The following is a 27,686-nucleotide window of genomic DNA, read 5'->3' as shown; positions in this document are numbered from 1 at the left end:
GATATAAGAATGGTCTTAAGCAGAACAGTTGAGGAAATGAGATTGCATGAGTATGGACATATTAAAAGAATGGGGAGGGAAGATTTACCAAGGGTGATAGAAGAAGAAGAACTAGAGATAAATGGAAGAAGACCCAGAGGACATCCAAGGGTAAGATGTAAAGAGGAAAGTAAGAAAAAACATGAAGAGAAGTGAACATACCATGCAACTGAATATAGGAGATGAAAGAGCCTAGCATTTACAGAGACTCGGAGGTAGTTACAAAAAGGTAGGATGTGTTACATATCAGTAAACTAATTTATTAATAAGTACATAACAGTATTCATAACTAAACTAAAAAATTAATGAAGAATGAAGTACTCATGTCATGATCATTCACATACATTTTCATACATTACACAGTCATGAGATCCCATATGGATCTACAGAGTCTGACGTACTGAAAGTGAAAGGACTACATGAAAAAATCTAATTCCTCTCAATTGACCACTATATATATGTTTTCAGCAAATAATAACTCAATGTACTATATTTGTACTATATTGTACAATTGTACTATATTTACTATCTTAACAAAGTAATATAATTAATTTTTATGGCCCTAGGATGTGATGTCCTCCAAATGGCGCATATTTTTTCTTACTATTAAAGCCAAACAATAGAAATATATCATATACAATAGGATATGTATTGCAGATGTAAGCATCTTTTTGGTTATTAACCTTAATTGTATTATTTCTTACTTAAAATTGGTTACAATTTACCTGTTGCTATGAGATTCTTGCTGGTTGGTTGCTGTGGGATTGATTTTTATTTATGTTTGCTCTGATTCTTGCTAAATGAAATATGTAACTGGCTCAATTTTTATAAATAAATAAAGTACTTGCATAAAAAACACGATAAGCTTTTTTTTTTGTTTTTGTCTTCAGTCATTTGACTGGTTTGATGCAGCTCTCCAAGATTCCCTATCTAGTGCTAGTCGTTTCATTTCAGTATACCCTCTACATCCTTCATCCCTAACAATTTGTTTTACATATTCCAAACGTGGCCTGCCTACACAATTTTTTCCTTCTACCTGTCCTTCCATTATTAAAGCGACTATTCCAGGATGCCTTAGTATGTGGCCTATAAGTCTGTCTCTTCTTTTAACTATATTTTTCCAAATGCTTCTTTCTTCATCTATTTGCCGCAATACCTCTTCATTTGTCACTTTATCCACCCATCTGATTTTTAACATTCTCCTATAGCACCACATTTCAAAAGCTTCTAATCTTTTCTTCTCAGATACTCCCATTGTCCAAGTTTCACTTCCATATAAAGCGACACTCCAAACATAAACTTTCAAAAATCTTTTCCTGACATTTAAATTAATTTTTGATGTAAACAAATTATATTTCTTACTGAAGGCTCGTTTCGCTTGTGCTATTTGGCATTTTATAACGCTCCTGCTTCATCCATCTTTAGTAATTCTACTTCCCAAATAACAAAATTCTTCTACCTCCATAATCTTTTCTCCTCCTATTTTCACATTCAGAGGTCCATCTTTGTTATTTCTACTACATTTCATTACTTTTGTTTTGTTCTTGTTTATTTTCATGCGATAGTTCTTGCGTAGGACTTCATCCATGCCGTTCATTGTTTCTTCTAAATCCTTTTTACTCTCGGCTAGAATTACTATATCATCAGAAATCGTAGCATCTTTATCTTTTCACCTTGTAATGTTACTCCGAATCTAAATTGTTCTTCAACATCATTAACTGCTAGTTCCATATAAAGATTAAAAAGTAACGGAGATAGGGAACATCCTTGTCGGACTCCCTTTCTTATTACAGCTTCTTTCTTATGTTCTTCAATTATTACGGTTGCTGTTTGGTTCCTGTACATGTTAGCAATTGTTCTTCTATCTCTGTATTTGAACCCTAATTTTTTTAAAGCGCTGAACATTTTAATCTAGTCTACGTTATCGAATGCCTTATCTAGGTCTGTAAATGCCAAGTATGTCGGTTTGTTTTTCTTTAATCTTCCTTCTACTATTAATCTGAGGCCTAAAATTGCTTCCCTTGTCCCTATACTTTTCCTGAAACCAAATTGGTCATCTCCTAACACTTCTTCCACTCTCCTCTCAATTCTTCTGTATAGAATTCTAGTTAAGATTTTTGATGCATGACTAGTTAAACTAATTGTTCTGTATTCTTCACATTTATCTGCCTCTGCTTTCTTTGGTATCATGACTATAACACTTATTTTGAAGTCTGACGGAAATTCCCCTTTTTCATAAATATTACACACCAGTTTGTATAATCTATCAATCGCTTCCTCACCTGCACTGAGCAGTAATTCTACAGGTATTCCGTCTATTCCAGGAGCCTTTCTGCCATTTAAATCTTTTAATGCTCTCTTAAATTCAGATCTCGGTATTGTTTCTCCCATTTCATCCTCCTCAACTTCCTTTTCTTCTTCTATAACACCATTTTCTAATTCATTTCCTCCGTATAACTCTTCAATATATTCCACCCATCTATCGACTTTACCTTTCGTATTATATATTGGTCTACCATCTTTGTTTAACACATTATTCGATTTTAATTTATGTACCCCAAAATTTTCCTTAACTTTCCTGTATGCTCCGTCTATTTTACCAATGTTCATTTCTCTTTCCACTTCTGAACACTTTTCTTTAATCCACTCTTCTTTCGCCAGTTTGCACTTCCTGTTTATAGCATTTCTTAATTGCCGATAGTTCCTTTTACTTTCTTCATCACTAGCATTCTTATATTTTCTACGTTCATCCATCAGCTGCAATATATCGATAAGCTTATAGCGATAAGCTTTATTGAATAATAATTATTTATAGAAAACTTTTTATGAAAATATAACTTTTTTTTTTATAAAATTAAAAAAAATACTGTACATCAAAAACATAAAAGAAAATTAAGATATGTGAAAAATATAAAATGTTTTGAGATAGGCTACATGATAATAATTACTATAAAATAATAACTATATAAATACTAATAAATACTATAATAAATACTAATAAATAAAATTGAAAGATTATTTATTTTTTAATTAATTTCCATAAAAAATCAGTTTTGACAGTAGAAAACTGAATGTACTAAGCACTTATTATGCACTCTTGGAATGTCACTAGGTATACTTTCTCCAAATTTGGTGAAACATTGTTTAAAACATGCAAAACAAAACTCTTTTTAATAATAAAAACTCAATTTAAGCAATAAAATCTGATGTTAGTTCCTAAAAGTTATAAAGGGGTCAAAAATCAATGTGGCAATCAATTTGTTAACCTCAAAAGTTCACAATAATTTTTTCAAGAAAAATCATTATGTTACAGATGATCAAGTGAAAGTAACAGTCATCAATCCAGTAATAGTTACTGGAAATTTCACTGACAGCATGTGATAACTTGCTTACGTAGTAGAAAAAATGTATTGATTTAAATTGAGACAACATAGAAAAATAAGAATGAATTTTAAACTTATTTTTCAAATCTAAAAAATAAGTACTTAGGTTTACAATTAATAAATTATAATCTTATATTTTTTTTTTTTTAAATGCGTTTTCTTAGTTTTGATAAATAAGTGTGTATAATACTTTTCAGCCAATTCTATAGGCTGAAATTATTCTTTAAAAATTACAATTAAGAAATTATAATTATTCTTTAATTACGATAATCGCATAGAATAAAAACTTTAAAATGTAACTCATATTATATGGCACATTAGCTAAGACAAATGTGAAAATAATGTAGTAATTATAAACTTCTGTAAAATAGTCTATGGAAATTCTTGTCTAATAAGAGCTGAGGTAATAGAGTTATCAAAGCTTGGTAACCTTATGCTCCATTTTAAAATTAATAAAAATTAGACTAAGGAATTTTTTTAATGATATATTCTGACATATCATTAAGATATTAATTTTAATTAAATATTAATTTTTTTAATGAAAAGCTTTTATTATTTTCTTGATTTTAAGATCTGCAAAAATATCTAAATTTATCATTTTTTTAAACTCAGTCAGTAATTTTGGTGGGTTGACCCATCCTGAGAATTTTGAGCAAAAGAAACAAAGATGTTTACGAGTGTTCTAATAGAGGTTTATATATCCATTCATTTAAAACTGCTGCTGTAATGCTATAGATCTCGCATATTTGGAAATCACATTCATCTATATTTTCCTCTAATGACGTCAATTCCAACAGTATTGAAATTTTATACAAGATTATCTTTCTTAGTGAATAATAAAATTAAATAAGTTTATTTTTAGTTTTGATTTATAAGGGTAAAATAGTTTAAAATCTAATTTAATCTTAAAGGGTAACATCTAATATTTAGTTGTATTTCACACAAATTGCTTATTGAAAAGAAATTCTTCAAAATTTAAATATATTATTCATAAATAGATACTGTACTGATCACAAGACCTATTCAAGAAATATATTTAAAAATTAAAAAATAATTTGTTATTTTCTTTACAACATGGGAACATTTTAGTACATAAAACTGAATATTTGTAGGCGTGGATTACTTGTGAAAAATATTTTTGTTACAAGGTTCAGCATTTTCTGAAAAAAATTGTAACTTTACTTTTCAATAGCCAACTCCATGGCTATCTCTGTCTTTCATCCAGAGGTTCTGGGTTTGAGTCTCAATCAGATAAATCATTTTTTCACATACTTCAAAAAAATTAATTTCAGTATCATCCATTGCCAGTTGTTACAAGGTGCTAACCAGAATAAAACAGTATATATAAGAGTTAATTCCTAGTAAGTTTTCTCTCCTTAAGTCATTTAAAGACATTCAACACATCTAATCATTATTCCATGGGAAAAGAATAGATAATTTTATCAAAAATATTACAATATTAATAAAAAGAATCTTACACATTTTGTTGACAGTTCAATAGAAAATTTATGCATCATAATTCTATGCACATGTTTATATTATGAATTTTTAATCTAAAAAATATTTTTAAAGAACACATAAATAGTAATGAATCATTAAGTATTTTTAATATTAAGTTTAAGTATTTTATTATTAAGTAATTTTAATATTTACTGCTAATGAGGATATAATGTGTAACTTACCATCAGTAGAAAATATCTTTTCAATAAATTCTTTAGCACTATTAATATTCTCTGGACTTGCTAATACTATTTCATTTCCAGTTCTGTTTTTAACAATACTAGAAATTTCTCCATCATTAAGATCATATGCACTATAATCCCCTTTCTTAAACAAATACTGTGTCTTGGTAGGCGACCAAGTCTAAAAAAAAAAAAACAAAGTAAAAATTCAGTATTTTACGTGATAAAACAAAATAAAAAAAAACTTTGCGTAGAAATAGTGAAACACCATTGTATAAAAATAATTAATAAAAAAGTAATAAAAACACTACTCTTCTTCAGAGATTACTTACTGTTTTTGTGGCATTAGATATAGTGTTTGTGTTTGGATTAATTTTTGAAGGATCTTTGTTGAAGTGTTAAAAGAAACAAGTTAAATTATGTTAATTCATTTAGAATTTTTTTTATGTTTGTAAATTTTAAGATGCTCAAAAAACAATAACAAAGATTCAATGTGAAAACACTCAGTGATACCGGTGACAGTCTTTGATGAAGATTAATTTAGAGTGAAGTCAAGTTCAGACTCAAGAAAAGTTTTTATATCTTTTGCCTTAAATTAAGGTACACTGAAATCAATTTAAACGGTTTTTTGAAATTTTATGTCATGTTATGTTACGAATAACAAAATATAAACTAAAATTAAATAATCATTGATAAATTCTTTTTTTTCTATATCTGATGATAATTTGACAAAAAACTAATTACTAAGATTTTAGAAATAAAAAAAACTTTTTTTTTTAAAAACAATAATTTTTTGTTGGACATCTTTTCAAATGGAAAAATACAGACAACACTAAGAGACAATAGGTACAACTCTCCCAGATGTGATGAGTTAATTGTATGCATGAGAACTACACTTCTGACAGCAGATAGTTTGAGCTTGTACTTAGAATGTTAGATAACTCATCACACCCTATTCAATGTAACATCCAAAGAAAAAAATCCCAAAGAAACCAATGTCTTTTGATGGATTCTTTCAGTAGCTTTAAATGTACATATTGACTTGTAAGTATATGTAACATTCCATACAGCTATTAAGAACACCTTTCTACCAAGAGTTAAATTACTTTTAATATAATCTCACTTTGTCCCGTAAAAACTATTTTTTTTTTAACTTGAATCTTATTTGTTTTGAATATAAAAAAATTATTTTAATCCTTTAAGGGGTACCATATTAATATACCAAAAGAATGGTTTAATTAAAATGTAAGTGTTAATGACAAATACTTTTTTGCTTGCAACTCGCTTATCTTTTAATAAATTTATAAAATTGTTTTACAGAAACAATAAATAATGTCCTATATTTCTCCTTTTAATGTGGGCTGTTTCACACTATTCACAGACTATTTCACCATTTCACATTATGTCGAACCCACTGTATATATATGTTCAACTATCATCCACCCAAAAATTAAAAATTAATTAAATTTATTTATAAACCTTTTTGAAAAGTGCTGGGATAATTTCAGTTTTTTTTAATTCTTGTAACTTTTAATGTAGTTAAAATATGAAAAGTCAGGAAAATGTTAACTTAAACTTTATTTTTATAAAAAATTGTAAATATTAATAATTTTCAAACCTATTTAAACTTAAAAAAACTGTTATAAAAGTATTTTTGTAATGCTTTGTACTAGAACACACTGGTCTACCCATACTTTATTAAGGTCTAACTTGCTCAAATAATAAATCTTTTTTCTCTACTTACATATTTGAAAAGTTTGTTTAATATAGATGTTAAAACATGTTTTATTCATCATTTAAATCTGAAAAAGAAAACAGAGGAAAAAAGAGGAGGAGGAAATAAATAATAAATAAATAAAGGAAATAAATAGATATAAATCTTCCTGGAGCATTGTGTAATGACTGTATTAAATGGGAACTAAAATCACAATAACAGGCTCTTCTAGTTAATTCCCAAAGAATAGTACAAAGAATGTACACAATATTTAAATATAGATATATCAATTCGTAGACCATATGTGTACAAACAATATGGTAACATCAAATTAATTTTATTAAGAATTTTTTTTTGATTACTTATTAATATATTTACTAAACTAAGAAATACTATTTTATAATAGACTAGATTTCATGTTACCATAACGACAGCAGGCAGTATAGCAGGATGTTTCCTTTCATTCGGAGGGTTCTAACCTATTTAAGACTTTCTTTCTTCTCATTTAACAAATAATTTATCTTCTGCCATTAACAGAAACTGTGATTTGAGAAAAACTTACAATCGGGTAAATAAATAAATAAATAAATAATAATATTAACTGTCCAGCAAAAACAAAGAAATAATAAAAAAATATTAATCTTAAGGCCCATCAGTGAATAGAAAACATAGATTGAAGATTTTATTTTTATAATAAAATTACTAATAATACTTTTGTAGTACTAATATGTGTCGGTTACGGAAAATACATGATGTTTGATGCAGCATGTTCTGGTTAATAAAAATATTCATCAAATGCAAAACTCATCATTCTGCATTTGAATGTTAATAAATTAAAAATAATTAAATTACAGCAACTTTATAGTAATTTATGATACTTACAATAACATCAGAGGAGAATAATATAATGCTGAAATAGTCATTCCCATGTAAGTCGTTAAGTATCTTTATCATGGCCTCTTTAAGTTGTTCCATTTTTCGTCCATGCATAGAACCACTGATGTCTAAAATGAAAACTACATGTTTTGACAATGAAGGTGCAGATGAATCAGGTGTAAAGAAATGTACGAAATATCCTTCATCAAGCTGTAAGTAAAAAATAATATTCTAATTAATATTATTACAGTGTAATTAAAAAATATATTTAAAATTGATATTGTTTTTGAATTAAGAGTATTTAAAATTTTAAGGAAAAATAGCTCAAAAATATAAAAAAAAGATAATACAGTCCTGATTATTTTATTAAACAGGATTTAAATAGTAACCATCAAGTTAAAGGAGAAATCCCGAAGTATAATAATCCAGAGATACAAAACAAAGCTATTAACATTTGGCAATGATATTTTCATGTAAGAACAGAAAATTCAAGACTCCAGGGTGAGTCAATTAAGTAATAAGTCTGAACCTTTGAATTTCTTGAGAGATTTTATTAAGAATTTGTGGAAGTTAGATGAAGCCCATTTTCACCTGAATGGATTCATCAATACGCAAAAATGTTTATACCTGGTTCCAGCAAAATTTCTCTGTTATACCACTGACAGATACAAAGCATCAAAGTTATCATATAGCGTTTTGTACCCTTATTTTTCAGAGAATGACAGGAATTTTATGATCATTATAATGTCTATCCAGTACATGCCATGACAGAGAAACCATTATTATGCCCTAGCTGTAGCATTTACCAAAACTGGTTTCAAGATGGAGCAAAATTAAAATGAATATTAATGAGATCAATTTGAAAATACGTTGTATTTTCAAGGGCTCAGTCCTAATCTGACAGAGTTTGATTTATTTTAATGAAATCACTAAAAGCAAGATGTTACATTCCAACATGTTATAACAGAACTGAAAACCAAAATACAAGAGATAATTACCAAAATTCTATTGAAATGTTACGTCAAACAATTCATATCCTTAAAAAACTGCAGGAATATTTTCATAGAGATGGGCACTCATGTATATATATATAATTTTATTTCTAAGAAAGAGATAACAGTAACCAAATCCTCAGTGAGATATTCTGTACTATCTATTATCACAGAGAGTGTACTTAAAACTGTATTTTCTCTGTCATAAATCACGACTCAAACCTTCCAGCTTATCTGAGTCATCATTTATAATAAAAAATTTGACATCCAAATTCATTAATTTAAAAGATGGTAAAATTAATGACAAAATATATAAGGGATAAAATATGTACTATGATATACACATAATTGAAGATATTGGATATAAAAATTTTATATTAACAATATTGTAATCTGATGGAATTAGAAGTTTGTTTAACAACAGTAACCTGCAAGAGAAATCTGAACAATTGCGACTGAAAATGATCCTATTTGATCAAAATGTAAAAATGAATAAAAAACGTTATATTTCTAAACGTAGTGAAATATTACCAGTATCTGAGATGATTTTTCTCTGTTGACATCATATTCAACTACAAATTGCCCTTGTAAACCTTCTGAAGCAATACTCATTTGTTCTTCTTTAGTTGGAGACCAAATGATGATGGCTTTATTTGGTGTTGCTGGATCACGTTCAATTTGAACTGTTGGGTTATCTACAAAATTAAAAATTATCTTAATTTATATGGTTATTTCAATTAAAGATATACAAACTCTTGATCAGTGTACTAAAATGATAAACTCAAAATATTGCTGTATCAACTAACATTAAATGCATAAATCATATTAGTTTTTGTTTTATAATTTTTAAAAATAATTTTTTTATTCATTTGTCCTATTGGAGTAATGACAGCATACGCAGTGTTATAAACACCTAAGATAAACATACACCAGACTACACTTCATTTACACTCATACATATTATCCTCATTCATCCTCTGAAATATTATCTGAACAATAATTACCGGAGGCTAAACAGGAAAAAGAAAGATAAAGGTACACCAATCAAAGTTTCTCTTTCTGAAGATAATGGTGGTGAGCATTTAATTTCTATATTTAACAGAATAAAGTTTTCATTTATAGTGAAAGCTAGCTAAGTACCAGTTACATTTCAGAGGACTTTGTATGTTGATGTGCTCCAATATAATGGCTCATAAAAGAAGATAATGGGAAACCACTTCACTCTTAATTTTTCCTAATAGATCATTGGATGTTTATTATCCTGATGAGAAAACATATCCATTTTCAGGCTGACTTTTGGCTTATGTCAAATTACTTTCAATTACATGGATATGTAAACTGTTAAAAGCAACGTACAGGTATTATTTTTATTAAGATGTAATATATTATTTGTCATTTTATTAGTTAAAAATTAATTTTAGGATTCTTGATTCCCCAATAATATTTGCTTTATATATATATATATATATATATATCATGAGAGATTGAGACAGATACTGAAAAATAACAAATCCTTTTTTGAGGAAAACTATTATTCAACCATCCAAAATACAGTTATACACATCATCAACAAATGCATATAGTTTTTGCATTTTTAGGAAATACAATTTATTAAAATGATTTTACACATAATTTTAAAAATTCTTTCTTACATTGTAAAACATAAATAAATTCCTTTATATAATAATAAGCACAGCCTCAGTTTCTTTTAATAAATAAAAAGGAGAATCTCAGAGAAACTTTTTCTAATTATGTCTTAGATGTTAATATATATTCATATATATATATATATATATATATATTGTTACTACATACAGGCCTAACTTAATATCGGCGGATGACAATGGTGGCAGCTCAGATGTCTGTGGGAGCACAGTATACGTACGCACTGGTACAAGCGTCACTCCTGCTGTACAGATGACCAGCAGTTCTCCCACCATAGTGGGAGAAGTTCTCCCACCATAGTGGTGCTGCGGCCCCACAACTCTCAGGCTCCAATAAAACAGCATGCACGAGAGTGAATTTTTAAATTCATCATTGACCACCACCTGGAGAAGATCAAGAAGAAGAAGCAGGAGATGGAAGAAAACAGAAGAAGTTCCCTGGCTGCCTCAATGTGGGACCTCCTGGCAGATGCCAACATCCACACTGGAGCAACAGGCCTGCCCGGCCCACCGAGGGAGCCACTGAACATGGACGCTACCTTTGCGCTCCAGCTCGCCGGGCTTCAATCGCCCTGGTCGGTGGACTCAGCAGCAGGAGCCAGCCCAGTGTGGGATCACTCAGGGAGAACCGCCTCAACTGTGCCAGCAAAAGACGACTGATGCCAACCCGACACTGTGGGGCTTTGGGGGCCACCACTGCCATGCTGTAGTAGAAACCCAACTGCGGCTGAGGGGAAGTCCGGTCTGATTTCAATGGATCAGTTGCAACTCCATGACTTCACCGGAGACCAGCTTTCAAACCTAACAGCTCTTCTCAGGGCTAAAACAAAAAACGACCCTTTTCAGAGTCACCACAAGGTTATAAATTACAAGCCTTTAAAGCCCTTCTAAGGGCTGCTACAAGGTTATTAAGTGCCACGTGCTGTCGAAGCCATTCGGCAACTATATATATATATTTTAAAATATACAATAATATTATATTTTAACATAATAAATTGAAAATAACCTTCTTCTTCATTTTCAACAACTTCATTTTTCGTTCGGAAATGAGGAACTTTAAGTTTACTAATAGCCACTGGTTCTTCAATTTTAACTCTCACTGTTAAATTTTTAACGATCTGGAAAAAAAAATTTGTATATAACATAAAAGTTTACTGCACTGACCTAATAAGTTATAATACTGTGGATGGAGTTATAATATTTGCAAATATTTCAACCATTTTTTGTTAATTTTTTAAGGAAATAAATTATTCATTGAAGTTTAATCACTGTTATTACAGAATCCTTATAAGTACATTTTCCTAGTTCATTTTACTTTCCTAGGGATTATAGCTACAATACCTATATTAACAGGGAAGTATGGTGATCATGTCAAAAATGAGGTATTGGACTCTGTAAATCTTGTGTTTTAGGATCCAGCTAGTTAATCTAGACTAAAAAACATATGTTTCTATGTATGTACATATGTATATATGTGTCACACTGCTTTATATATCAGGGTTGACCAAACTGGATTTTCTTCAATCTGGCTCAAATATTTCTATATATGGGACAGTGATTATATTTATTTTTTTCAAACATTTGTTAATGGAATGGGGGATATTGCAAAAAAAACTGATTTCAATTTTCTTTAGAGACATTTTAGAGAAAACTTTAATAAAGTAAATTAATTACTTACAATGCACAAGTAAGTAATAAAAAAAAACTTTTTTAAATTATCAAACCCCACCACTCAAAATTAAAATTATGTTTTTTTTATTCTTTTGCTCTATCTCCCTTTAGTTTAAATATTTTTCAAAAATTTTTTGAAAGTTTATAGTTAATGTATAGAGCTATCAAGAAATGTCTACAGTTTCTTTCAATTACATACCTGGGACCTAAAATGCAGATAAGTTTTTGAAAATTCTCTTTTTCTTATTTTTTATATCCGGGAGTCATACAATACTTTGTCAGCCTTTTTGTTCTATATTTATACTTTAAATACTTTAAGTATATTAATACTTTAAATCTATTTAAGTTGAGTTTGTAATACTGTTATTGTTTGTTGAATAAGTTTTTTGTTAAAGAATATAACAAAATTGAAAATACATTTTATACCAGAATTTTTTGTAATTGTAGTTTTTTATTCTCGATTAGTAAATTAATTATAACCATTGCTATTTAAATCCCAATGTTATACTTTTAAGTAGTTTTACTTTGTTTTTTAATTGAAAATTTAAAGATAACCAATTTAAATATAAATGCTTCAAGGCCAACGTCAAAAAAACTTTAAAAATAAATATTCAATGAAAGTGATATATGATATATATATATATATATATATATATTTATATGAAAGTGACCAACACTTTAAATTTCAAATTTTTATTAAATGTAAAGTCAAACAACCAATGAAAATATCTGAGAAACATTTAAATAAATATAACTACTCATTTTATTTTAATGATATTCAAATCATGATAAAATGAAGCTTTTGAAAACAAAAACCGCATAAATCTAAAAGAAAAATCTGTCTTTCAACACAGTACATTACATGAGATTCCAGAAAATCTTTTACTGTTTTGTTAATAGTAAACATGCAGCTGTTGATGGTGTTCAATAACTTCTGATGGTGATATTACTTCAAAACAGTAGCAGATGTTGGCTTCTTTTTTTTCTTTTTTTGCTTGATATGAATTTATTCACCACAGAAGCTTGTACATGGGAATATGGAATTTTGTAGTGTTGAAAAATCCCATGCCTAACCAAGATTTGAACCTGGAACCCCAGGATGAAAGGCTGAGATGCTACCACTCAACCATAGAGATCAGTAGTCTAGTTAATCAAATACAATACAATGACTTGAGGATTCCATCAAAAATAGAGAAGTAAGAAAGATTTGCTGCTCTAGCAGTCAGCTCTGCCAAAAAATATATCCCTCGAGGAGTAATAAAATCATGCATTCCCTGCTGAAATGAAAAATGCCAAGAACTGTACAATGCTTACAAAAGTACAAGAGACCAGGCAATAGGCAAGTAATTGCTAGAATCCCCAAACAACGCTAGAACAGTTAGATGGAAAGAAATGCTGGAGAGCCTCAACTTTAAGCATAGCAGCAGGAAAGCATGGAATTTATTGCACAAGCTGGAAACTAAACAAAAGACACCCGTCACTACTACTAACACCCCTAGGTCAGAAGCCACAGCCAAAAGAATTAAGAACCTATCAAAGATCATTATTGATAAGAGACATAAGAGAGAAGTGAGGTATGCAATTGGTTAAATTTGTAAAAGTCATCAACAGCTCCTCCCCATTATGGAGCATATCACAATGGAAGAATTCAATACTGAAATCAATTTAACAAAATGTAGAAAAGCAGCTGGATCAGACAACATATATCCTGAGTTTATTAAACATATCAGTCCAAACATGAAATGATGGCTTTTAAATCTTTATGATATCCTGTGAAGGGGTAAGTTACCAAAACTTTTCAAGAAAACTAAAGTAATTGCCATTTCTAAGTCTGGGAAGCACATCACTCAACTTGAAAGATACAGACCAATAGCACTTTTAAACATATGTTTCAAGATTTTAGAAAGAATAATACTTGTGCATCTAACACCCATTGTCAGTAATGGTATACCAATGGAATAGGCTGGTTTTATGCTAGGAAGAAGTTGCTGCAATCAGGTCCTTTCGCTTAAAACCTATATAGAGAAAGGATTTCAACAAAGACTTAAAACATCTGCTGTATTTATTGATTTAAGTTCAGCCTATGATACAGTCTGGAAAGGAGGATGCTACTCAAGGTGTATCAGTTTGTCCCTTGAAAATCATTCCTTAATTTACTGAATGAGATGCCTAGTCTATCTAAATCTATCGAGTGATAGACTTTTCCAAGTACATCACAACGGAAAGTCAAGCATTTTCTACAGCCTACAAAATGGCCTACCACAAGGATTCATACTGGCACCTCTATTGTTTAATATTTATATCTGAGATATACCACCAACTAGATATCGAAAATTCATGTATGCAGACGATACTGCATCAGTATCCAAAGCTCGAACTTAGCCCAAACTGAGGCTATACTGACAAAAGACCTTATAGTACAGTCAGTAAATATTTTTTTAAAAATGGGGACACCAGCTGAATCCAAATAAAACTGAAGTCACGGCATTCCATCTTAACAACAAGGAAGCTCAAAGAACTCTTCCCATTAACTATGAAGGAGTCACACTGAAACATAACCCTCACCCAAAATACCTTGGTGTCACATTTGACAGAACACTAACCTTTAAACAACACCTTGAAAAATTATTGGCTAAAATTAAAACTAGAGCCAGCCTGATTCAGAAGCTGGCCAATTCTTCTTGGGGAAGCTACTGCCGAAACTCTAAGAATCTGTGCACTAGCCCTTGTACATTCAGCCGCAGAATATTGTGCTCGTTTGGATTAATAGCTGCCACATCAAGCTCGTTGACACACGTCTGAACCAGACTATGTGAGCCATAACCAGAACCATTAGAACAACTCCGCTCCAGTGGCTGCCATTGCTGAGTAATATCACACCCCCAAACGACTGGCAGCCCTCAAATCACATTTGGAAAAATATAATGCTAACCTATCTCTACCTAGTCATGCTGATATGTATTTTCTCAAACAGCACTGGAGACTGAAGTCCAGACATCCACCTGTAGCAGCTGCTGATCAGGTCAATGACCTCAACACAAAGAATCACTGGACATCACTATGGCAAGGTCAGAATATCACTAACTCCAATGTTATGACAGATCCAACTCTGAGGGTACCAGGATTTACTCTTCCCAGAAGACAGTGATGTAACAACAACAGGATTCGCATAAATCATGGTATCTGTAATAAGAGCTGGGGAAAGCCCACGATGCGACCGATGTGGAGCTGAAGAGAAAACGATCGCCCACCTGGCCCTGGTTTGTCCAAATACATCTTTTAGAAGCTTGCTACAAGACATCCATATTCTTACCCCCGAGGCATTGGAATGGCAGACCCACTGTGTCCTGTGTTTGTGACAAAAAGGTGCAATAGACATACATAATATTGTTAAATTATTGTAAAAATTGTGATGCTTGTAAGTTCATTCGAATATATATATATATATATAAAATTATATTATATACATATAAAAACTAAATAAGTTAGAAAATTATCCAAATTAATAGAAAATTTTCAACAAATCATTTGTGGTTTGTCTTGATAAAATCCTACACCTTGGACGAAACGTCAATGTTTTCTGTTTTTGTTTTTTTGTTTGTTTGGTTGTTGACCTAATGAATTGCATTAGAAAATTTTCTATTAATCTGGATAATTTTCTAACTTATTTAGTTTTTTTATATTTGTCTAACCAAAGAAAGTTTAGTTATTTTTAGATATATATATATATATATATATATATTGTTCTCCATATGTAAAAATTAGTTCAATCCTTTCTTCCAGATTGTAAGTCATTTTAGTGACACACATTTACTAAAGGCAAAAAATGAAAGGCCAAATGCCAATTTTAACTGCAGAATACAACAATTTAAATAAAACATGATGCTGAAATAAATACAATTAATACTTTTTGCCATTAATTATACAATATGAAAGAAAAAAATTTGCAAAAATTTGCCATAGAAACTAAGATCTCAATAATTGGCAGAAAATTATAACCTCTTATAACAAGGTAATCAATTTTTCATCAAAGTTGCCAGCAAAGAAGTAGTGTGTTATTGGTTTTTTGTGTTTAACTGATGTTATAATGTTGTGTTTAATTATGTTGGGAGAAATCTAAATCCCACATTTTTAAGAAGAACAGACAATTTCAGACCTAATGCTTTGGGTCAGTAACACTGTATAACCTAAAAAACCATATTTTTAATCATAACTTCAATACCAGTGAACCAATTTTTATTTTACTTGTACCAAATTACTTGTCATTTAAAGAGCCTTCCAGTGAGGTGTCACAAGCTACATCATCTCATTTAAAAAAATTAAGTTTTAACCTTTGAAAATTTAGAAAATATTTAAGGGCAAAATTTTGTGTTGTTAATTTAAAAAATAATTTTCAGTTTTAATCCACAGATTATGATTATTTCAAATGGTTTAAGAAGTAATACCACATGATTTTATAATTATTTTTGTTGGACTGAAATTTAAAAAACGTACTACCCCAAATGGTTTTTCGCACCTACCAAGCGAAGGGGTGGGCGGATTAAAATTTTCTTTTCACCAAAATTCATTATTTTTGTTTGGGTTGTCAATTAATGTAATTAAATGTTATCATTGCCATTTAAGATTTTTAAGTTGGTGTAGGTATAACAAAGAGGGTGGGTTCCACTCCTTTAAAAATAATTTTACAAAGGTTCCATGCCTGTAAACAGAAATACAATGAGATGATAGCTGTTGAATAATAAATGTGGTAACTTTTCAAATGATAACCTGGTATAACATGTAAATTAAGTTTTAGAATTTTTACACTTTTAGTTTTATATAAAACAGAAAATACTATAAACTCAAATGAAATATAATTCATTTTCAAAGAAATTGATTAAATTAGGGAAAAACAATATATTGAACCACACATCATAGACATAATATTCTATTTCACCATAAACTAATGTTTCTTAACCATCTGAAAATAGGTGCTATCAACAACAATGTTATCTGTAACACACTACTTGAAAAGGAATTAAATTAACGTTACTTAACGATTTTGTTAAAGCTCATTTTATACACTTTGAAAATAAGTCATACTTTTTCAACTGCTTTTGCAAAAAGGTACTCATGACTTTATTGTAGGAAATGTAAGTTAAATCGGACATAAACTCAAAATACTATAATGTATATTTACCTGCCCAGGGTTAACATTAACAGTGTGTACATAACTTCCAAGTGTTCGAGTTAAAAGCTCTTCATATGTTAATTTAAATGTAACTTTGCCTTCAGCTTCAACATTCACAGATACTTGAAAGCGATTTGAATCTCTTACACTGAAACAATAGTCATTAATTAATATAAAAAAAATTAATCTTCAATTTTAAAGAACCTTAAAATAATTTTGAAAGAATTCATTCCTGTTTCAGTATTTATTAAACTATATTTAACTTGTGAATCTTCTGTATTCTACTAAAAGAATCAATCCAGATATGATTTTAAAGATATATTTCGGTGCTTTTTTTATGATTACAATAATAAATTAAATAATAAAACACATCAAAAAATAAGAAAATATTAAAGTAATGAACACTTATGTGATATCTGTTATTTTCAAGAATTTTTGTTACATCTAATATAAATTACAATAATAACCAAACTAATGTTTTTCATCAGTAAGTCAACTGCTTCTAACTTTAGCCAAGCTTTAAAGAAAGATATCCATTCTTTCATAATCCAACTAGCAGCTTACCTTCTGGATACATTGAGGGCAAATTGAGATTAGAATCCTGCTAATGGTCATTTATTGTATATTAAAATATATACTCAAAAACTGTAACATTATCTACTGTATAGAACTCATTTTTTGGGTTCTCAATAAATTACAAAGATGTGTAAAATAAGGAGAATCAAATGAAGATTACAAATGGTATATTCTAATTAAAAATACCAGTAGAGTGTGTTACAACATAGATTCCATAAAACTAAAACAATGTGCCTTATTAAAATTATTAAGAGAATGTAATGCAGTTTAGATTATCATTTAAAGATACTTCACTTTGACAAATGCTATTTAAATTTTTAACAAGCAGAAAATATACCTAATCTCAAAATTATAAAAATAAGATATCTATTTTTCACCAAGATTTTCAATGAAAAGTTTATTATTAAATTTTTGTTACAATATTATTATCAGTATAGCATCCTATCTACAACCAACGTCATATTGATATTAACAGTAATTATTTATAAATTATAACTATTTTGAATACTATCTATAACAATTTAAAGTTTATCAATATAGGACAGTACAAAAGTCACATTTCTAAATAGCCAAATAAATGATTAATTATTTCATGTACATAATATATTTAATGAACATATTTATTGATGTATACCATTATAAAACAAATAAACTAATTTATAAATACATATTATTAAAATAAAAATATTAAAAACTAGCAAAATTTAATAAAAAAATACAATTTGCTATGTTTTTATCAGATGGTCAGCAATAAACATTAAACTATAAATTAAATCAAACTTAACAAATATTATCTTTTCAAAATTAATGTCAGCATTTTCAGTTCACTTTTATTTCAATCTTCAGTGACTGCTATTCTCACCCTGGCTGGCCAAAATTGCTGATAGTTTTTTTTGTTTTTTTGTTAATGCAGATATGCATTTAGAATGTGGTTGAAAAGTATGGATTTTAATTAGGTCTGACCATTTAATATATTTTTGCAATGTATTTTGTTATTCAAAATTTATGAATATTTTAAGTTGTAGTATAGAATAAAAAATTAACAGTGTGCATCTATGAAAGATTCACTAATGTTAGCAATAACGTTGATGTTTTAGACAAACAACAAAAATGGAACAAATTATGAAATATAAAAAAATACAATAAACAATGTAGTTGAACAGAAAACATTTTAATCAAACATCATACTTTTTGACTGCATTCTAAATATGAGCCTATGTAACTCAATAAAACTATCAGGAACAAACATCAGCTGACGCTAGAATGAGATCAGCAGCACTAATCATAAAAGTCATCAATAAAGTACTTGAAAATATTAAGACATGAATTTTGGAAACTTAATATTTATTTATTAAATTTGCTTCTGCTTGTTATTTAGAAGGTTTGTAGTTTTAAGTGAAAAATATTACACTGAAAAAAGTTGCATAGACTTTTTGGAGAACTCAAAAGTTGCTAAATTCTGTTTATTTACTGAAATTTTTATTTATTTAAAGATATTTTAAACTGCATACATGATAAAATTCTTTCAAGTCTAGTAATCACGTTGTACAACAACACTATATGATAAATAACGTACGTGATAATAATGTGCAGTAGCACATCTATCCACTATCTTACAGTGGAGGGAATAGTGAACTGTATCAGGATGTCATAGATAGCATGAAGACAGTCCAGCTACCCATTCCCACCCTATGCTTCAACTGGATTAAATCAATATGTAGGTTCGAACAACTAGGTATTCTGAAAAACTCTGAAAAGTATTCAGACTTGACTAAGTAGTGTAGTATTGAAATGTTGGCTTTTAAATCAGCTGGTTTTAGGCAGAGATGTGCCATTTTTCCAATTCAATCTACCACTTTGTTAGAGAGAGATGAATGGAAGAGTTTATAAATAGTTGTAATAAGAAACTTTGAATATTTCTTGTTATTGAAATTGTAAGTAATTAGCTACTGTCCAAAAGCAAGAACAGAATAAGCGTTAACTGTTTAACTGCTGTCTCTCAATTATGAAATCAAAAAGGGACAACCGTATTGCTTCAGGCTTTTGGAAAAGGAATTACTAGGAAAAGAACCATAAAGACGAGCAGAGAAAATAAATTCCTGATATTATTAATGCATTACCAAATCTGACCGCATTTTGAATGCTTATATCTTTAATCAAACCTTTTTTTTCCCTGTTTTAGCCTCCCGGAATTACCATTCAGGTATTACTTCAGAGGGTGAAAGAGGATGATATGTATGAGTGTAGTCTTGTACAATCTCAGTTCGACCATTCCTGAGATGCGTGGTTAATTGAAACCCAACCACCACAGAACACCAGTATCTACAATCCAGTATTCAAATCCATATAAAAATTAACCGCCTTTACTAGGAATTGAACATTGGAACTCTTGACTTCGAAATCAGCTGATTTGGGAAGACGTGTTCACTACTAGATCAACCCAGTGGGTTAATCAAACAAACCTAAACTCATTAGTTGTAACTACTCATCCCAACCATATATCTATAAAAATAGGTTTTTAACAACTTTATCCTATAGTTGTTATTGGAGTAGCGCAAACAGTGTTTTCCTTGTGGTACGGGAGGTTAAAATTTTGAGATTTGATAATTTTAATTTATAAAAAAGAATCAATATTATATTACATAAAAGCAATATTTATTATTTAACTTACCTCTGTTCAATATGTGCTGCAGATTGACCTGCTGCAACTGCTTCATTATAAATTTGTTTTGCTTTTTCTTTCTCTTTTACATAAGCTTCATATTCTTTGTCTTTTATTATCCTGAAAAAAAAAGAAGCGATGAACTATAAAGCATGTAAATAAATAAAAAAATTTCCTAAAAAAAATTCTATTTAGGTACGTCAAATGGCCAAACATAAATTATAACGTAATGATTTGCTTTCAGGGCCATAACACAAAAAAGCCTATGAAAGCTATGAACTGGTTGGAGCGAAAAAAAGAATGGAGAAGAAATTCTATACAGAAATTCTAACTGTAATTCTATACAGTTTCTTACAACTTTTTTAATCTTTTGTATTTTTAAGAAATTATATTTTTTTATAATACACAATAACTTAACTCAATTTTCCCACAATATATTTTTTGTAGTTTTTTAAATGATTTTTTTTTTATAAAACAGTTAGATACAGTTTTAATTTCTTTCAAATAATTTTTGTAAATTCTGATTATTTTATTAGCAAATTTCTACTCATTAAATTTTGTATAACATATTACTGCTTTTGTTTTTTTCATTTACATTGTATGTATGTTCTGAGTATCTCTTTGATTTCACTGAAATACATTCCTTTTTTATATTTTTATTAAGTGTGATACTCACTAAACATTATAACTGTATGTCTAGTAAATATGAAGAACCTTTTTTAATTTTCCAATTATCCATATTCAGCCTTGCAAACATCAATCCAGATAATCAGTATTCCACTGTATCTACAATGAAGTAGGCTACAACAATTTATTAAGTGAATAGAAGACTGAATAATTGTTGTACCTATGATGATTTTCATTTATAATAAAAATGTTTGTCATTAAGAGAAAGATTATAGCACTACAGACAACTATTAAATATAATTATGATTTTTACAAAATGATTATGTAGTACTTTAAGTGACGATAGTACTTTTTAATCATTATACTATTTTTAATATAATTTATATAATAATAAAATGGTAAGCAATAGTAGAACTAAATATTTTAATTTAAGTGTGTAAATAGTGCACTTAAATTTAATATTTTTGTTCACATAATTATTTTATCTGTTTAATTTATATTTTCCCTCAATGTACATGTCTGGGTATGAAAAAATACTGTTCTATACACTTGCTTCACATTTTGGAATTGGTCATTCTACTTTCATATTTAATTAAATACTTATCTTCATGAAGGCTGGAATGGCTATATGAGGAGATGTGGAGGCCATCACGATAATAAAAAAAAATTGTATGTAAATATATAAACACACACGAGTATATATATATATATATATATACACACACATACATACATATGTATAGTGTTTCTAAAGGTTACAGTAAATGACAACTGATTCAAAACAGTGGTTGAAGACAATAGATATATGCTCCAATTGTATCTTGTGATAAAAATATTCCCTCCAATTTATCTTTAGCTGCTTCCATATTCATTGCCCAAAGGCATTTTATTGCACATGTAAACCAATTTTAAAAAAATTGAATTTTTAATAGTTATTTTGACTTCAAGATTTCAAGAAAAATAAAGTAAAAAGGTATTTAATTTTAGAGTGCCGATATAAGTTTATACTATTAGGCAGATGAAATTTCAAATCTGGATCCAACTGAAACTATGCACCAATAAACTAATTATCATTGCTATTAAAAATGTATATTAATAAAAAAAAACAAAAAAAACATGTTAAAATAAGCAACAGCAAAAGTAGGTAAAGTAACGATAATTTGCCAATGACTGAAGTCATTTTTATTGAACTATTTCTGGTATATTGTCAGGTAAAGTTTAACTAGATAGTAATTAATACCTACAACATTTTTAATTTCCCTAATGTTACATAACTTCTTATGGAACTATGTTTTATCCAGTCAATAAATTTAGATTAAATTGTTTTCATCTTGACTACTCAGATATAAACTGCACAAAAACATGTAAGTTTCAAACATATTATTAATCTAAATTACACTTCACCGGTGTTTCTGCTGATAATAAAGTATATATCTGGCTCACATGCCCTCAGTATTATCATTATAAACCAGTTATCTACTATTAAAAAATAATAAATACATAAGTACTGACATTACAAAACCAGATATGAATGCAGTTTCCGGTAAAACAAGAGAAAAATGAACTTCTTGTGATACATTTGCTGGGTTGGCAACATTGCTTGATACAAGAGTTTTAGCGTAACGATGTTGAATATCACTATTATATTCTATATATTTTATTATTGGTTTAATTGTAGGTCCATCATCTTTCTGAAAAAAAAAATTAAATAAGAAATTAATATACAGTCTTATAATTTGTTAATTTATAATAGTGTTATTTAACGGTGGTGAAAGATTAAACACTGGTCTCACAAGGAAGTGGAAGAAATTTCAAGGCATGTCCTACAATGAAAATGAAGGCGAAAATTCACATAAACATGAGTCTGGAAAATGCTTCTGTTTCACTTATAGCTTGTGAAAAATTTTATCCTGATTTCTGCTGAAACGGTAAAATAAAATTATACTGAAATTTTTCAACTTAAATTAAGTGGTAAGTTTGATGGTTTCTTAAGGTTTTCGAGCTGAAGAATTGAATAAAACAGGTTCCTAAATTGTACCTACAGTAATTTTTGAGAAAATTATTATAAAACACAAAAAACATTTTTGTGATAACAGCAATTTTTTATGTTTAATATACAATAACTTCATTAAACTACCAATAAAAAAATAAAATTTTGCATAAAAATTTATAGAAAAATTCATTTTGAGAAAATCTATGTAAGTAACATTGACTAAACATGAAGAAGAGTTCAAGAACTCTTTTATCTTTTTGTGATTTCTGGACTCAAAGATTATGTATTATGTACTTGTACTAATTAAATGATTCAATTACATTAGCATATCATTTAGGTTATGTATGTTTGCAATTTATTTCAGTAGTGGAGGACAATAAACCTAATTTTTTTTCTGTATAATTTTACTTTATATTTTGAGATTGGGATAACCAATTTTTAATGAATTTTGACTTCTGAATAAGGATTATTAGTGCCAATTCATTTTTGTTATAACTGGTAAAGGGAAGAAATAGTTTCCAGGTTTCACATCACAAAACTTTACTCAGCCTGGATGTTATGCAACATTTTGCTTACATTTTTTCAAATTTTTATCCGTTAAACCAACTATTTATCTGATTTTATTTAAAACTATTAGAAGAGGTCATTTTTATTACCTTAATTCTATGAAAATACTGGATTGTACATTAATATTTCTTGTAATTAATATTGTTATGAAATCTGATCATGAAAAGAGATTAACTTTAAGAGAAATAAAAAATTTCCTTTCGCATAACACTTGTTTTAACATAACTTCAAAATGAATGTATATTTTTCATGACATGAGGCCAGCTGCCTATTTCGGTGGATCATATTCTTGCAGTCTGCTATAATAAAAAATCAAATATTCCAGTACTGGAAAATTTATGAGTGCATCTCTGAATTTCACCCAATAACCAAACTAACTTTCGCGAAAGGTAAACTAAATGCTAAACATAAAATTGCTAATGAGGGAATTGAATAAAATCTCTGAAACTATATTCTTGAATAATAAATTTACATATTGCACATAGAATGTAAGTGATTAATAATATTTATTTAATGTTATACTTGTATACCAGTATTCCATTCTTCTCATAGTAAAACTTTGTAAAAAAGAATCATAAATAATATAAACAAAAATATAAGATCTTTAGCAACAATTTTTTATTAAAATTTTTCTTAAAAGCTTTTACTACTTCTTCATCCTTGAAAAATTTTGTTGTTGACATGTTCTCTTTCAGATGTATTTTAGCAAAAATTTAAAAAGAAACCAAAACTAAAAAGGACAAAATTTTGTTTGAAATTTTATATAAAAAAAGGTATTTTTAAATTACTACAAGGAACTTGATTTCTTTCATGATGAGAAATGTACAATACATCAAAATTATGTTTACAACAATGAACGGATGTGCAAAGTTCACTAGCTAAAGACTAAGCTAAGATGCTCAGTGTTCTTCAATATTCACATTTGAACTAAACATAACCCTAACCCTACTTTTCCCAATACAGTCTCGAAAGTGAGGCCCGTCACATTCCACTATCTGGAAGGTAACTACAAAATAATTTTCAAGCACAAACTATATTTTTACTATCTTTGCAGTGTAAAAAATGTTATGTGAAAATAAATTTGGAATTTATTTATTTCTAAAACTTTCCTTTTGTTGGAAATATTTTTATAAGAGTTGCAATTAAGAACAATAGTTCAAGTGGTAGATACTGGCATGCACATAATAACTTTACAGGTTTTATTCCTGTTTCCAACTAACAATTAGGTTACGCTAAATAATGTTTTTTTAGATTTTTTTTTTTAAATTCAAGGACATAAAAAGTAAATAAATAATTTGTTAATAAAAATTAGCAATACTAAATAATCTTTCTTGTAATTTTATTTTTTGTAAATACATTAAACATTAAAAAATAATTATAGTAATTGTATATTATAGTATGAGGAAATCACATTATATTTGTGTAATTTAACTTATGGAGTTTGCAATTATACAATTAATAAAGTAATATAATTAAAATCTTAATTAATATAGGATTTCAATAATTAAATTTTTCCTTGATATTTAATTTTGATGTTGGAACTAAGATGTAAACATAATTCTTATTCTAAAGAGAAAAAAAAAATTTTTTTCTTGTTATTAAATCAACTTGGTTCTCAGAGCACAAACTGAGGACATACTATACTCCTTTTAAAGATTTAAACTTTTCAAAATAAAGAAAATAAATTTAGAATTTTCAAAACTTCAAATTAAAGTTGCTCTTAAATCAAATCTATTTGTTAATTTTTTGCCACAGCTCCGAATATAGTCATTTACATTTTTATTATGTTTAGTTTATGTATTTTTTTTCTTGAAAGAATTTGGGGTACAGAGGTTTATAATAAAAAAATAAATAAAAAAGTGAATGAAGTTACATTATATATAATAGACTGAAACTACTAACGTAAAAAAAAGACAACACACACCCACCATATTTAAATTTTATTTTTACGTAAGTAATTATTTTTATCATATATAGTCACATATTAAGTGGGCTCAGTGTACATACCATTATGTTTCCACAGGAAATGGTTATATTAATTAGTTATCACTGATATGCCTGTACATTATCTGCAATTAATAGGCTTGGTATAATGCTATGTACCGATATGACTTGGTGAAAAAGGTTACAAGAAACTACTTCACTCTACCTAGTATGGAATGAAATGTTTGTTTTTTTCTTCCAGGAAGGCTACACCACTTTCAGGAGGGATACTTTGTCATGTCAGATTGACTACAGCACAACACAGAAATATATATTCTTATGATCAAATCATGACGCAATGATAATGAAGTATTTAAATCTGCAAAACCTTCTTAAATGACAAAAAAAACCGAATTTAAAATGTTGAAAAACCTATGAAATAATAGGTAATCAATTATCATAAAAAAAAGTTCAGTACATCTTAGATTTTCAATTATATGAATATGGTAATACAAAAATAATAAGGAGAATAATTTCTGTAATTTCAATGTAATATCAGTAATTCTTATATCCTTTTTCCTCAAAAAAAAGTAAAACAAAAGTTTTAATTATATTAAATTACAGTATGCAACACTGCATATCAAGGGAAAAAAAGAAAATTATTTTAAAATTACGAGTTAGATTATAATATACCTAAAAATTCATATAATTATTGATGTATTTCTTCATAAATAAATAATTATATCTTATATCATCAGATTAATAATTATTTATAACTTATTGGTTATATTTTTCATATACAAACTTGGAGATTTATTTTGTCTAACCTTGATTTGTTTAACCTTGGATTTAAAAATATGAGTTACCTAGAAGGTTACATGATGACCATCAATTTTTTTCCAAGGGGGATGATTTTTTTTTAAAGTTTCACGATTCTATAATTATTTAATAATAATTCATTCCATAATTATACAATTTACTACTATAAATAAACACTTTATTTATTCAGTACGTATTTAATTATATACAATTTGCAAATCCTTGGATTAATAGAAAAAAGAAATTATCTCTGAATTAGCATAAAGGATCAAGGAAGCCATGCTAAAACTTTCAGCTCATCAGAAAAAACCCCATAATTAACTAAAAAAAGATGAGAATAAAGTTGTTGATTTTAGTTCATAAAAATGATCATTTTTATGAAAAATTAACTAGTTCTATGACACTTTCTTAATAAAATGTCTCACTCCAAAACTCTTTAAAATTAGTAAATTATAATGTAATAATCTTTATATGTGACTGTAGATCAAAATGGGTGTATTTGTGTTGCTACAAGATTGTACAAAATTGTTAAAATTTCTTAATTGGTGTGCTGGTACCCAAAGTCCAACTGAGATATCTACAACTTAGTTGTAGATATCTCAGTAGATATCACATAGTTTCTTAGTTCACTAGAAAAAAACAACATTGTTTACTATGTATTCTAATTTCAGTGTTGCAAGATTCAGTGAAAAAAAATAATATTGTAGCGAATATTTAAAGAAATAAAATCAGCACAAAAGATAAAAATTTAAAAGGAAATTGTTTTAACACATATTATTTACAGATTTTAAATAAGAATTTAGAAAATTCATTTTACATTAAATTCTAATTCGGAAATTGTAGACATATTGTACAAAATATATATATTTTATTTCTATCAAAAAATTTGTTTATATCTTTTCATAAGCTTAAACTTTGAAATTCACTAAAAATCTTCAGGGCAGATGGGGAAAATGGGGAAAAAATCAAAATAATGAAAAAAAAAATGGGGAAATACAAGGATTACAAAACTTCAGAGTTTATGTTATAGAGACTTGGATCCCTAAAATTTAAACTTTAGATTTAGGTTATTTGAATACAAAACTAAATGCATAGTTTTCTGTACAATTTATTGTAATCTAATGCACATCTTAATAATTAAATAACAAATTGATGTAAAATCTATTCATTATTTATAAACAAATAATTCTTCTGCAGTCTGGTAATGTATTTGAAATTTACAAAACACAGGACATTACTATCATCCTTTCACAAAATAATTAAAAAAAAAAAATGCAGTAGATTTGTATGTTTATATATTAAGAGAGATTAAGAGTTCCAGCTTTATC

The 27,686-nt window shown here is 28.2% G+C and overlaps 1 protein-coding gene across 5 annotated transcripts in view; it reads right to left on the bottom strand.

The window, feature by feature from the left end:
• The window catches only part of LOC142323592 (inter-alpha-trypsin inhibitor heavy chain H3-like), an 87,229-nt gene that overhangs the window by 38,794 nt on the left and 20,749 nt on the right, over positions 1 to 27,686 (bottom strand). For all 5 annotated transcript variants that reach the window (XM_075363421.1, XM_075363423.1, XM_075363424.1 and 2 more), the window contains exons 2-8: positions 22,569 to 22,747; positions 20,439 to 20,549; positions 17,201 to 17,339; positions 11,357 to 11,468; positions 9,218 to 9,381; positions 7,701 to 7,904; positions 5,105 to 5,285 (exon numbers count right to left, since the gene is read on the bottom strand). In XM_075363421.1, the coding sequence (XP_075219536.1) occupies positions 5,105 to 5,285; positions 7,701 to 7,904; positions 9,218 to 9,381; positions 11,357 to 11,468; positions 17,201 to 17,339; positions 20,439 to 20,549; positions 22,569 to 22,747 (1,090 nt within the window). The remainder of the gene's footprint in view (positions 1 to 5,104; positions 5,286 to 7,700; positions 7,905 to 9,217; positions 9,382 to 11,356; positions 11,469 to 17,200; positions 17,340 to 20,438; positions 20,550 to 22,568; positions 22,748 to 27,686) is intronic.

Source organism: Lycorma delicatula, chromosome 4, assembly GCF_047948215.1.
Source record: "Lycorma delicatula isolate Av1 chromosome 4, ASM4794821v1, whole genome shotgun sequence".
Classification (NCBI taxonomy): Eukaryota; Metazoa; Arthropoda; class Insecta; order Hemiptera; family Fulgoridae; genus Lycorma; species Lycorma delicatula.
The sequence above is the reverse complement of the archived record's forward strand: the minus strand, read 5'-3'. Positions and strand labels throughout refer to the sequence as shown.